Genomic DNA, 15,148 nt, shown 5'->3' with positions numbered 1-15,148 from the left:
GATGGAATAATGAGATCAAATTGTGCGGTAGGTGCTTTGTGGAGCATTACACCATGGAATGGTTAGGTGGTGGCAGCTTCAGAAGGCCTTCATCCAGCAGTGGATTGACCATGGCTGATGCCAATGTGACGTTCCTATATGACAATCGGCTGAATGTTTGTAGATTTTATGTAGGTACTAACATTCTGCCAATTGATTTAGTTGAACCGATTATTGAAATATCTAGTCAATCTTAAATGGTTCATTTTAATTGTCCCACGGGGTTGTATCTTTATCTGCCATTAAATATATTTGTGCTAGCATTTGCTACAGCAGCTGTCAAATACATGACATGCACTTGCAAATATCCTGCTGGTCTGGTGTTATAATTTTTTGCAGTGCCTTTATTGGAATAAAATTTACGTTTAAAAATGGTCAAATATTTATATTTTCATGGACAGATGACTGCAGTATGTTGTTTTACAGGTTTGCCTTTTGAGTGAAGCATGATTACGAACACACCCTAACTGCAGGCATAAAAGAACGGTTGGTGACTGCAGAATGCACACCTCTACGGCCAACATAAAACACAACCGAAACTAATAGACAAATGACCGACAGTGAGAGAGGGAAGGAGGGAGGGGGTAACAAGTGCTGGGCTGTTTTGGCGCCAGTCGGCCACCATACTGCTCGCCTCTGGAAGGCATCTCTGAAACATGCCTCTAATGTCGTCCCCGCTGATATGCTGTAGGGGCTGCCCGTCTGCCTGCTCCTCTTGAAGGTACAGTGTGCTCCGAGGAAGCTAGCCGCTGCCCCGTTGACGCCTGTGTCGTCGTTGACGTTTATAAACCTGGTGGGCCATTTCTGTAACATGCTTCTGCCATTGCGCTTATGTTTAAAGGGCGTGTTTGACGGTAAGAGAGGTTTAGGATAGGATGGTTTTTTAGCAGCCTCTGCTGCTGCTGCTGTGCGTCTATTCGTGGCCTGCATTGCTGGCTTTTGTTGGGTGGCTGCAGTGAGAGTGTGATTTATGCAGTTTAAGGCAATTCCCGAGAGGGAATATCCAGTGGTGTGTTTTTTTTAGTGTGTGAGAGAGCGCGGTTGCTAGGGCAGAGGCAGAGACGTACATGGCAGTGCTTGTGCGCAGAGCTAAATGTGCTTGCGTGAATTATCCAACTATATATTTAGTTACTTAGATTGGTAAACACTTGTAGCCATGTGGAAATATGGGCAGAGTGCGTTTTGTTTGTTTAAATGAACAGTTAATCCGTACTGGGATGTTTGTACAACATGCCAACGTGTTTGAACATGAATGCGATTTGGTTGTATACTGTGATCATCCGAATAATTGCTGCCCTATAAACGCATACGCCACATTTAACGGTTAACTTGTTGCTTGTGTGACTGCTTAGTGGCAGGCGAAGGTAGAAGTCTTCCACAATCTCCAATTTGCCCGCAAAATAACTGAAGCGAGTAATATTGTGGCCGTTACAGTCCATAATTGGCTTTTTTGTTAACATGTAACCCACCCAAAATTTGATTTACACCAAAGGCCACCGCGTGCTGTTTGCTCGTTTATTAAATTATTCCAATCGATTGCAGTTTGGGGGGGGGGGGGTACAGACGCACACACATAGGCAGTGTTTACACTTGGGTGTCAGCTCACATAAGACCTAATATGAACTGAACTGCCCCGCTCCTAACAGGGTCTTGTTCACATGACTTGAGGCAAAGCCCCATCTCAAGTCCTGCCTCTTAGACTTCGCTCCTGGTTAAGTCCAGTGAGTGGACTTTCCTCATTTTCATTTCCACCTTTTGTGTACAATCACAATCATTGGAATGTGCCAAATGTAATCAGTTTTCAGGAGCTAAGCATGGTTGAGCCTGGTTAGTACATCGTTTGGATGGAGGGCGTGTCTGAGAATACACGCTGGCGTAGGCTTGGTTCAGAATCAGAATATTTATACTGGGAGGAACCTCCTGGTTCCACCAGCCCACATGGGATTATTGCGTCCGTCCGTCGTGCATCCAAAAATGGGAGGGGTGGGGCTGGGTGGAGAGGGGAGGGTGGGGAGGGGCTGGGTGGGGAGGGGCTGTGTGAGGATCAGTGGGGAGGGTGGGGCTGGGTGGGGAGGGGCTGATCACCCCGTGGTGCCCTTATAAAACCCAACGTTTAACCTACTCACGCCGGCTTGTGCCCGCCCTCACAGTCGGGCATATTTGCGGAATACACCACGCCGCCGTTGACCCTTGCCATTGACCGAGCAACCCAACGTTCCTAACAGCTCCCTCCGCAGGAATGTGTTTTCTACTGGTAGAATCTGATGAGCTATAAAGCTCTTTCACAGATGTCCAGTAGGGGCAGATCAGAACGTTACAACAACAAAACAACACAATAGGAGTGCAAAGTATAGGAAAGATAAACAAATTACAAAAAAATATATATACAAATAAAACTAAACGATCTATTATGAAAGCCCGGTGTTCTGTTTGTCCGTTTGTCTGTCAACTAAATTATGAGAGCCTTTCAGAAGGCCTGAATCAAAAAGTTAGAGAAAGTGGACCTCCCCCAGATGTTTACAAATATTCCCGCCTTGCCTATCGTGGGGGCGACCCACACGCGTGACGTCACTCTACATGATGCCCACCCCTGTGTGACATCACTCCACTTGGGCTCCACCCCCCCTCATTAATAATCATGAGCGAGTGACGTCACTCCACATGCCGCACCCCTCCCCAAAAACCATGAGGTGGTGACGTCACTCCACATGCTGCACCCCCCTCATTAATAATCATGAGCGAGTGACGTCACTCCACATGCCGCACCCCTCCCCAAAAACCATGAGGGATGACGTCACTCCACATGGGGCAACCCCCCCTCATTAATATTCATGACGTTTCTTTACAGAGTGACGGTAAAAAAAAATTAATATTCATGCCCGCGTGGAAATTTACACGAACGCACAAGAAGGTCGCGCACTCCACATGCAGCACCCCTCCCCTCATTAATAATTATGAGCGAGTGACGTCACTCCACATGCCGCACCCCTCCACAATAACCATTAGCGGGTGACGTCACTTCACATGCCGCACCCCTCCCCTCATTAATAATCATGAGCGGGCGACGTCACTCCACATGCAGCACCCCTCCACAATAACCATTAGCGGGTGACGTCACTCCACATGCCGCACCCCTCCACAATAACCATTAGCGGGTGACGTCACTCCACATGCAGCACCCCTCCACAATAACCATTAGCGGGTGACGTCTCTCCACATGCAGCACCCCTCCACAATAACCATTAGCGGGTGACGTCACTCCACATGCAGCACCCCTCCACAATAACCATTAGCGGGTGACGTCACTCCACATGCCGCACCTCTCCACAACCATTAGCGGGTGACGTCACTCCACATGCCGCACCCCTCCACAACCATTAGCGGGTGACGTCACTCCACATGCAGCACCCCTCCACAATAACCATTAGCGGGTGACGTCACTCCACATGCCGCACCCCTCCACAATAACCATTAGCGGGTGACGTCACTCCACATGCAGCACCCCTCCACAATAACCATTAGCGGGTGACGTCACTCCACATTGAGCAACCCCTCCCCCCTTCATTAATAATCATGAGCTGAACAATTTTTCTATTGAATATTTCAGATTTACTGAAACTTCAGATTTACTGAAATATACATACACCCGTCCTTGGACGGGCAAAAAAGCTAGTTATATAATTCAATGACCACCATTTGTGATTTCTCAATCGACAACGTTATTTTCGTTGCTGCTTCTGCTATCGTACGCCCATTTTCTTGCTGTGATATCTGCAATAATGTACGTGCTGGGATATGCAGTTTTATCGGTGTTTTTATTATACACGGCGTAAGCATCTCTGCACCTTGCACAGTCGCTTGATGTAGATGGAGCTTTCGGCGCCCTTCTGTGCCCTCTGACATTGCCCCTGGTTTTCCCTTCCCCCCCGCCCTATTACAGACATCTGCTCTGGCTTATTTTGAAAGTCTGCCCCTCTCGTAATGATTGCTCGCTTTATGCTTTCACCTGTTATGAACACCTTCCCGCCGTCTGGCATGTTATGAATGCCTGCTTTGGCGACTGCTTTCCCCTGAAGAAAATGCAGCCATGGAAATGAGAGATCTCATACCCACTGAGCCATTGGTGGTTTTTTCGTATTGTTTTGCTGGTCTGCTTAATGCACCACGGATCTCGCTTATGAATTATTGGCCGGGAAAATGGCTCAACAGAATCATTTGTAGCACAAATAAATTCCACTCAAAAGCAAAAAGGGGCTTATCGGAACCACCAATAGCGGCAAATGCTAACATTGATTGTTAAGCATATAATATTGTAGATGAAAAATATGGATGATGGCAAGGTCGACATAGCAGCTGTATATGAACAAAAATATATTAAAGAAAGGTACCGTAGCAGGTTTTACGGAAAATATCGTTTTGGGAACAAAAATTGTGGATGATAGATTTCCAGCAATGGTTCCCATCCTGTGGTCAATGGACCACTGGTGCTCACCACTGGCTATTATTGACTGACTGCCAATTGCTTGCGAGTCCTCATAATGTTGTATAACTTTGTTGGTGCAGAGTCGTCCCACGCAACATTTGTGACGTTTGACAATAATCCACAGGCCCAGAGAGGTTGTGAACCAATGGTCTCTGGAATATAAAAAAATAACAATTAAGTGTGCGCGCGTATATATGCTAAACTTTCCGCAGATTCTGGACACTAGTAGCTGTTGTCATCCCATGCGGTACCGAGCAGATCACGCCAAGCCCCCGTGGCGCTTACGTGCCAGCCTCTTGATGCCGCGTGTGCTTGCGGTTGCGAGGACAGAAGGGCTCCCTCTCGTGGAAGAGGACCCCGACCTGCACGGAGAGCGAGAGAGACGAGGGGTGGAGAGACGGCGGTGACGACTGGGCAAGCGGCCGGGGGCACAGGCGGCGCAGGATCGGGCGGTCATGCCGGAGGGAATGCGAGGGCTCGACGGGCGTGGATCCCCGCGGCTGGTGGCCCCGGGCTCATGCAGGGCCGGGGTGGCACCCGTGGCCCCCGAAGAGGTGGACCCGGCAGGGGGCTCGGTCGCTAGCCGCCCCGTGGAAGCGTGGGGAACCCCGGAGCAAGTGGAGCAGAGCCGTCTGGCAGGAGCGGGAGATGGAGCGTCAAGAGGAGTCGGAGGAGATGAGTTGGATTGGGTGGAGATGGGGACCGGCAGCGGTGACCACCACCAGCACGGCGCACCTGTCCAGGTCAGCGCCCGGGAGTCAAGAGGAGGTTTTGCATCGAGGGGTGGAGTGATGCAAAGTTTCAGCCTCACGTTGCGATGCGCATGAGCGGATCGCGGGAATTTGTGCGGCGAGTGCGTTGTGTGTCGGGGGTTGGCACCCGGTAACAAAAGTGAGTTTGACGTTGCGACAGAATTGAGAGAGAGAAACCCGACTGACCCCTAGAGATATTTTCACCTAAACGACTTTTTTTTTTACTGAACAGGTATAGCTCCCGCCTAGTTATTATTTTTCAGAGTCTACCTGGCCACACGTGGTGGCTCATCGAAGTGGCTGATAACATCGTCAACACACGTGGGAATGTATCGTAAGCAGCCGCAGCCAAATAATCTTAAGACGCACGTTGTTTCTAAACGTGGAGGGGGGAACCCGGGGGAAAAAAACCCACGTGATCACCACGGGAGAGATATGGAACACGGGAATTCCAAATATACAAAGGCAACAGGCATCGTCAGGGTCCGGGATCGAACCTATGACCTCCTGCGAACTAGGCGAGGGAGAAATACAGGCATAAATGAAGTGTCCATGCTACGCCCAACGCGATGTAAGAGAGCCATGCGAAGCTGCATCGGAAGGCCTTCATCCAGCAGTGGATCACCAAAATACTTGACAATTTTGAACGAAACGAATACATCAAAAACTGTTATAATCTGATAAAGAAATATTTATTGGGGGCACGATAATATCATCTAGTGTTATGGCAGGAATGATTATGATCGAGTATTATATAGGCTTTACAAAGTAAATAAAGTCCAGTCATTATAGAGACGTGATCTGGAGGTCACATTAAATAATATCCGGACGAATCTAAGGATGATGTAAACAATTATTCTCAAATGGGAATCACACCATCGGTCATAGTTTTAAAAACGAATTATCCGTGCCTTGCCTTTCATACCATTATACATAAACGACACTGTTTCAAGCCATTAAATGCAGCCAGTAAAACGTTACTGAATGTATTGATTGGACGTCCAGATGGGAAAAGGTCATTGCTTCTGGTCAATAATTCTATAACACTCCGGAGTGTCTCATGCACGACTGCACGTTGAACTTTTCAGCAGACTGACTCCCACGAGAATGTGTGGCCCTTTTAAAATCCGGGATGACACTGAGAGGGGGAGGGGAAACAGCTTCCTGCGCGTTTTACACAACAACCCAAAAAAAATACAAACTCGGAACATATTTGGAAACGGCGAACACTTCACACGGGGATGACGAGTGCCTTGATTTCGGCCCAATGTGACCTTGCTTTATGGGGATCGATGTGTTTATCACCGTGAGAGCACGCGTAGACAATGATGTCATGGCGAGCGCACTGGACTTGCAATGCAGAGGTCGATCTCCTGGCGCGGCTGTTGTTGAAACAAGTGGCAAGTTTCTTGAATCCCCAACACCCACCCGCCCGTCCATGACTGTCCGCCCAGCAGTATCTGTGTGCAGAACCCAGTCGGTCGTCAGGTCGCGAGTGGTGGGGTAAAGTGTGGGTGCTTCAATATCTACGGTGAAAACCTGGCCAAGGTGGAAGATGAGGCCACGATATCCTCTCGATGGGGCTCTCTGGCAGTGGTTCTCAGAGTGCGGTTCCTGGTCCCACCGGTAGTCCGCGATGGTCCACCAGGTGGTGCGTGGAGCTGTGATGCAGACGCAGGTTGATCCGGACTGTAGTAACAACGTTTATGCCTTTTGTTTCGGACGTTAATCAATATTTCACTTATGACATTTCATTTCAAAACTAATTTAGGTAAACCCACCCTGATTAAACGACTCTAACCCAAACATCTAAATGCCTCCCCCTAAAAAAAAAAATGTTTTTTTAATGTTCTGCTCATATGAATAATTTTGTGTGACCGGTATTTAGAGAGATCAGTGAATGCGTATTGTCACCAGCGGTGGGGTGGGCTGGGTGTTCCACGGGCCAAACAAGTTTGAGAGAAACGCTGCCCTAGAGGTTTTTGTCGTCGAGGCCCTGTCGTCGGCAACGACGAGAGCAAGCAATTACAAGGGCTGCACTTTCACCGTAGTTTGTTCATTCTACATTTGAAGCTTTCGTGACTGCAAGGATTCATATTCTTAGGTTTTTTCGGTAAAGTCACGTAGGTAAAACATTTTAATTAATAAAAGTTAAATAAAAATTAAATACAAATTACGACGTTTCATTCCTGGCAGCGATTTCAGCTGCACCACCTCTACATAACAAAAGGCTCAGTCCCATTTACACGCACCTCTACATCAGCCGCACCTAGTTTACACAACAAAGGCTCATTCCTAACAGCGAGCTTCAGCCGCAGCGAACCTCACAATAATAATATTCAGGGCCTACCTTGGCTCCTCCCACCCTCAACCAGTGTATATACAAGGACTGTTTTCTTGGAATTTCTCTCACTTGATACAGCTATCGTGCTGTGACGGTTCCACCTGAAGACGGAAGCTTATTAATTTTAATTTTTTACCTACGTGACTTTACCGAAAAAACCTAAGAATATGTAGTTTGTTCACACAAACATAAGCTTCGCCTCTTCCAGGATGTCTGGCCGGCGTGGAAGAGAAGGCCAAATACCCACGACGGCCTCTCCAAGAGCTCCCTATGGAGGAGGCCATTCTGCCAGCAAGCAATTGCAGAGCCGCTGCACCTTTTAAAACACCCTCTGATGAACCTTTTTATTTGCAATGAATGCATCTGGAGGAAGCCGTGAATCCAAAATGCATCGCAATCTTAAATCTTTTCAGGCTTCTTTCATCGCCGTGTAACTCATCGCTTTTGCGATTCAGCGAAAACGTCGCGCTAAAGTGCACACACAGAAGCCATGCAGTTGTTTACTACCGTTTATTGTTAAGTGGTAGCAGTTTATGTTACGCTTGTTTCTGAGCTATTAAATGTGTTTGCCAGCACTGCAATTTTGGCATAATTATCTTTTAAGTCTATAGGTGTTGGGGAATGTTATCTTCATAGCATTGTGATTTGTAACTATGGTCTGTATTAATTCTAAGCATGAAACTCTCCGTGCCTTTATAATGCTCTCCAGGATATATGCGAGTTGGGGATGTCATATCGGCTGTTGACACGATACTCGAAGGGAAGATAGCCCAGTTGTTGCGAACAACGATGCAGTGGTGGCCAAGGGAGGGAATACACCTCAGAGGACATTTACTGTGGAGATGGAAAGTTGAATCGGCTCATGTGGAGGATTTTAGACGGCGTATTGCATCGCAAGCCCATGAGAGATAACAGCGGTTTGGCTGGGCCTTTATCCAGCAGTAGATAGATGATAGCTGATGATTCATTCTAAAACAATGTTCAATTTATTTGGATTTAAGTTATGACAAAATTTACATTTTGCATTAGCTTGTCCAACTTCCTATGGGTTATATTGAGCAATGGTTTCCAGCAGAATTTGTATAAGATGAACTCTGGATTGGTTTCGACTTCAAGTCTCATGAGGGGCATCGGACCAGTTCAACAAATACTGCTGGCTCCACCTTGTGTTTATAGGCCAGAGCACTCCACAAAAATCATGGGGCCCATTAATCGCAGCACCTGCAGCATCGCATAAAACTCACCGTGCGCCATTGTGCTGTATTGTAGACGATCATAAATTAATGATATAAATAAATATAGGGGTCTGGCTTCATTAAAATTTACATTTTAATTCGTCAACCTTTGGCCTACAAATGTGTTTTTTCCCATTAATATTTGGATTGTTGGAATTTTCAGGCGAAATGTAAACCTGACTTGGTGCACTTTCAGGGATGCCCTATATCCTTCCACCCAGTCAGCTGGTTTATTTCTTGAAAACAAATTATGCAACAATACTTCGTGTATCATTTCACCAGAGAAAAATAACAGTAAACCCACTAGGCTAAGAAGAAAAAAAACACCCAACAAGGGTACATTTCATATTCACTGACCCCTGGGTATGTTTTGTGGGTTATATGGACACACGCTGTCCTATGAGTTTCAAAAATAGCATTCGAAAGCCATTTATGTTCGGTCCCTTCTTTGAGTATTGACTGCCCGTGCAGTTGACCCATCCGTCAAAGTATGACGTTGATTTTGGGACTCGTGTTCCCATAAGATGCTGTCAGTTGATCTCTTCTCAATTATAAAACCGCAACATTGATTGCAGGCGTAATAATGAACAATCGCCCCCTTGTTCTCGTGAGTAAATCCCACATGAAATAAAATGGTAATTAGCACTTATTAGGTGCCTGTCGCAATGTGTCCACGACTGAATTTAAAAAAATTTTAATGTTATTTTTTTAAAGAATGTCCACGAATTATGCACGAGGGAGCAGCGAAAGTTACTTGAAAATGGCTTTCTGTGGTGATATTTCACAATAAACGACTGGAAAATACTATTTAATGTAATGATAATGCACAGTCCACTCACTGCCAGGTGAAGGCCTTCTCACGCCATATCAGTCATGGCAGATGTACGATCATACTTCACCATACTGGTCAATGTGGGTTATTCATGGGAGGGGAGCAAATCAAGTATTGATTCTGTTCGATTCATACATTTTGTACCACAATAAAAACAAACTATTGATTCTTAACTTTAATCTTGACCGTGAAAATGTTACTCTATATACAATAGTTGACGGCGTTAAAATGTATTATGCCATAATATATGCAAATTTTCTAATCAAGCTGGAAAAGCATATACTGTAAGGAATATACCATACGGTTCCCTTGACATACACTGGAAGTACGTACGTATAAAATTGTAAATGTGAATCGTGAAAAAAACGAGCCTTTTCCCACGTGCATATAATGCACTTTTAGAAGTGTGTGCAAAATAATTGCATTTGAAATTCAAATCCAAGAGCGGAGATAATGGCAACAGGGAGCAGAAATTAAATGCACCTCTAAGGTGTAATATTTATGATGTTATTATTAATCAAATTGTGAACTCACCATACCATAAAAGGGGGGCTCTAATAGTTCAGCGCTCACACTGCTGCTCGGCTTTGTTACACCGCAGATGAACAAAGCAGCCCTTTCACAGCCAGGTCCACTGTGTTTTATTTGTCAGTGTTCAGTGGTTGGCTTCCTGTGACCTTGGGGAATCATCCCAGCGAGAGTAGGTAACCTGCGTGACCAGGTTATTTCTTTACGGACGATTGCACTAAGTGGCGTTTACCCTGCGCTGTCACAAAGTTAGTGCAGAAGTGCAGTCGTTGACTCGATTATTTTATTTTATTTATCCCATAAATTGCCATTCAGCAATATGACAATAATGATTTGGCAACCATCACTCGTGTTCCTGGAAATTATTTTCAGTGTAATACAATCCATAATAGAGGGTTTTTTTTGGGTTAGATCACGTAAATAAAAATGTGTCGTTAAACCCGCCACCACCCAACACAGCCAATAAGTAAGGTTTGTCACGTAAACAAAACATGCCGATTCGTAACTATAGTTCAGCACACCGGTGTGTTGGAGAGTAACACCAGTGTGCTGAACTAATAACACATACTGAACTAGAAATGAATTGGCTTATTTTGTTGATTACGTGACAAACAACATTGTCCAGTAGGATATGTTTAAACTTACAAACTGTGAACTGGTTTTGACCTTTAGGGATTCATCATCAGTCAGGCCTGCTCAACAAATACTGCTGGATGTTATTGACAAGAGCACTCCATCTAAATAATCGAGGCACTGTTCAAACTTCAAATCAAAAGGTAACGAAGTCTTAACAACGTATTATGCATTGTTTGTGGACAATAAATAGAACTCCATTCAGAAATAAGTTCACGAATATACAGACTTCCATTAATTTAGAGTCACGCATGTTAAACGCTGCAGGGTTTCTAGATGTGATTAGCAAGAGCACTCCGTTCACACAACATTCAATGGAAACATGAATCTAAAAAGCTCATGAATAGTTTTTTGTTTTGGGATTTAATGATCTTGCGGCATTACATCAATTAAATTGGGACAGTTTCCAATTGCTGGTTTTGGTATACAGACTCTAATTTGGACCTTTTAAAGACATTTCGTACTGGAGTTTAATATAGATAGTAAGTTCTAGATTTGAAGCTTTCGTGATTGCAAGGATTCATGCTCTTAGGTTTTTTTCGGTAAAGTCACGTAGGGAAAAATAAATAAAATATATAAATATATATTTCTTTTATATTTTTTTATTATTTTTTTCTTTTTACCTACGTGACTTTACCGAAAAAACCTAAGAGTATAGATAGTAGTGTTGTATCGTGTTTTCACAATTGTGTTTTTGTTATACCCCTAAAAATGCTTTTTATAGCCTCGACTTAACGTGCAAATGAAAAATCTTTACTCTCATTACACCCAGATAAATGCGACTTTGTATAGTGCCCAGAGTTATTTCGTGCTAAATTCAGAAAATTAACTCTAGGCTCATGAAAGCACATTCCTGCTGGAGTGTGAAATTCAATTTGGATTGCATCTGCTTGATTGGTTAATTTTCTTCCATTCAATATTTCTTTCTGTTATTTAATTGCTGCATTAAGGTGGACCAGTTGCCTCTTGGTGCAGCCGGTAGCACGGTTGGCTACGTACGTTGCGAAAGAAGTTCAACATACACACAGACATAGTAGAGCTCTTGCTAGGGATCACAGACATTCGAATTGGATTATTTTATAATAATGCAACTTAATGGCTCAAGGGTCAGAGGACTGAGCTGACACCACTGTGAGAGTCTGGGGCTTTGAATTCTGGTTTCAGCTGCCTTTGAATTTACCAAGTGCTCAAAGTTAGTGACGTTTTAGTCTCAATCCCATTCCCAATGAATGCACACAAAAAACAACTGGAATATATCTCGTTTAAAAAATATATATATTTCAGTAGGAGTCTGATACAGAGCACGAACCGCGACAAATATGGGGAGGACCGGGGGTGGGCGAGTTACAAAAACTCTACGGACATAAGTGCTGAAAGCTGTGGTCCTGAGTTGAGAGAAGGGGGGAGAGATGAGGCTTGCCGTCCCACCAAGTGGGGACCGCGAGCGGTGTATACAAACGTATTGGCGGCACACCGATGCACGACATAAAAAATATGCACAATTTTTCCCAGTAATTATTTCTTTTCCCGCGATTCGCAAACCCGGTCAGAAAAGCTTGCGGGGTGGTGCGGTCAAAATCAGTTCTCGTGACGCCGAAGCAGTCGGAGGGCGAACGCTGCGAGCGTCTGAACACGAAGCTTCACATCTTCTTGGTTCTTTCGGTAAAGTCACGTAGAATTGAAATAATAAAATAAAACATAATAAGATAATTCTCACGACGTTTCGGCCACAACGCAAGCAGCCGTCCTCAGGTGAAGACCAGGTCTGTCAGACGGCTGCTTGCGTTGTGGCCGAAACGTAGTGAGAATTATCTTATTATGTTTTATTTTATTATTTTATTATTTCCATTCTACGTGACTTTACCGAAAGAACCAAGAAGATGAATCCCTGCAGTCACGAAAGCTTTAAATCGAAACGAAGCTTCACAGTCTGTTGCCGTAGAGCCTGGTGACGATTGGCTGCTCGTTGTTCCAAAGGCAGATTTGACTCATCGAGCCCGAGACTTGGCCGCACGGTTCCTCGATTCGTTGTCGGACTCATTACTTGGCGGACGGTGTCATCGAAAGATTATGGCTCGCGGTGTCGCACGTTCGAATTGGAAGAACAGCTGCTGGATCTCAGGCAACTTCTGATGGAGAGTCTGCAGCTCACTCAAGGCGCAGCAGCGGCATCGTTAGATTGTTTTATTAGGACCGGTGTGTTATGCTGCACCGGTGTACCGCCACTGCGTCCACATGTACTATTACGAGGGGAGAGGAAGGTGAGGGAAGAAATACTGAAGTAAGGGAGTAGAGGGAGCGGGCGTGGTGGGGAAGAAGGTGGGGGGGGGGGTAATACGCTTAGTTTTTAACTTTATTTGGCAAAAGTATAGCTTTGGGAATTAAACATTTGGTTTTATTGACATATAAAACAAAAACACTTGCAGGAAAAATGAAGGCATCTATGGACGTGGCTTCAGAAGTTACGATGTGATCTCACCTACTGGGGCCGTTTTCTGACACAGGGTGGTGCCCTGCTCGCTGTGAAACTTCCAAGTGAAAACGTTTCCAACTCATCTCGTGGCACGGATAGCATAATCGGAATACAATTGAGGGGGAAATGAACATTATGGAGTGTTGAAAATCTTTGTGTCGTGTGTGTGTGTGTTCAGGTGTGCAGCCAGAGGGTCACAGTTACATCCACGACTATGTGGAGATATTCTTCATGTCTCTTTTTGTTTTTGTGATGTCTTCAAGTTACCGTTAAGGCTACCGTAACATGCAGTGCAAAGAAAACTTCGTTTGAGTTCAAATAACCGTAGTAAAGTAAGTGTGACACTTTATTATCAAGCCACCACTGGAATGTCTCAATAAGTAAGTCATACGGCTTTCATCTTCTTGGTTATTTCGGTAAAGTCACGTAGAATGGAAATAATAAAATAATAAAAATAAAACATAATAAAATAATTCTCACGATGTTTCGGCCACAACGCAAGCATCCGTCCTCAGGTGAAGAACAGGTCTGTCTGTCGATAAGAAACATCGTGAGAATTATTTTATTATGTTTTATTTTTATTATTTTATTATTTCCATTCTACGTGACTTTACCGAAAGAACCAAGAAGATGAATCCCTGCAGTCACGAAAGCTTTAAATCGAAATTTAATGCAAGAATCGTTGTTTTTTTTCCCCCTTCGGTCGTGTCGTGCCTGTGGGAATCCACAACGGTGTTGCCACGGTCTTTCCTATTTCAGTGAATGTGGGGCCCATCACCATTCAGCGAGCACCCGGCAAAACGGAGGGAGCCCGCAGCCCCCCCAAAAGCACACATCGCGAGCGAGAGAGCCAACGCAAGTTCGCGGGCGGCCCTCGCATTGACACTCCCATTTGTGAAATGTCAAACGCACGACTTGAATGGCAGCCGTTTGAGCCAACGCAACATTTTTCAGCCCAGTGCAGGGCCGTCGGCGTCAGGCTACACGATCTAGCTACTGGTAAACCTATCCCAACCCCCCCCCCCCCCGACATTCGTAAAATTTGCATGAATACCGTTGGCACGCTGGAATGTAACCGTTCGCACGTCGAGAGGCGGCGCAGTGACGGCTTTACTGACATTGCACACGAACCAACATTTGCGCTCGAGCAGTCTCGCTCACCGGGAGCTTTTTTGTTACTCACGTTACAGACAACGGCGGTGGTTTGGAAATCAAACGCGCTCGCGCATGAAAGGATTAACAGAATCCACACACCGCTCCTGGCACAACTAGATGGCTTTCGTCGTGGATTTTCTTGGAGCTCCACGCTCCTCGGCTTGGGCCGCCTCGTACGGCGACCCTGCTAACGATTTTTCCTACGCTATGGGCATTGTGTGCCCGCTAGCTTTCCGCTTGTCATGCCGTTGTAATCCTCTTAGCTGGCTGTGGATGGTGGATGTGGATCATTTCCATCTGATTTTGTCTCCAACGCAAAAAGGCTGCTATTACCGCGGAGGCGAGCAGCATCTCAATCAGGAGAGAGAGGGAGAGGTTTTATTTACACCGCGGTCTCGGCCTGGTTTTACGACACAAGCTACTTTTTGGAGAGCTTTCAAATCTTGCAATGTTTCTCTTGAATCCTGCGTTCGATTACTAGACGGACACGCTAGTTCGTTCATCATCGTCATCATCATCCTCTGCCATGGTCAACCCACTGCTGGATGAACGCCTTCCCACACCGTACAGGTTGAGAGAGTTGTTTGACCTCCCTTCACCACGCTGGCCAACGTGGGTTTGTGGAGGCAAGCAGCATAGATGAGGGAGCACGGCAGCACGGGCCAATCATGGAG

The 15,148-nt window shown here is 45.4% G+C and overlaps 1 protein-coding gene across 1 annotated transcript in view; it reads left to right on the top strand.

Annotated features, from left to right (window-relative positions):
• Window positions 1–491: 491 nt before the first annotated feature.
• The window catches only part of TMEM117 (transmembrane protein 117), a 56,174-nt gene continuing 41,517 nt past the window's right edge, over window positions 492–15,148 (top strand). Inside the window, exons 1-2 of the mRNA XM_078863456.1 lie at window positions 492–760; window positions 4,853–5,265. Coding sequence (XP_078719582.1) covers window positions 4,978–5,265 — 288 coding nt within the window. The 5' untranslated portion in view covers window positions 492–760; window positions 4,853–4,977. The remainder of the gene's footprint in view (window positions 761–4,852; window positions 5,266–15,148) is intronic.

Source organism: Lampetra fluviatilis, chromosome 16 (genome assembly GCF_964198595.1).
Source record: "Lampetra fluviatilis chromosome 16, kcLamFluv1.1, whole genome shotgun sequence".
Taxonomy (NCBI): Eukaryota; Metazoa; Chordata; class Hyperoartia; order Petromyzontiformes; family Petromyzontidae; genus Lampetra; species Lampetra fluviatilis.
This window is presented reverse-complemented; position numbering and strand designations above follow the sequence as displayed.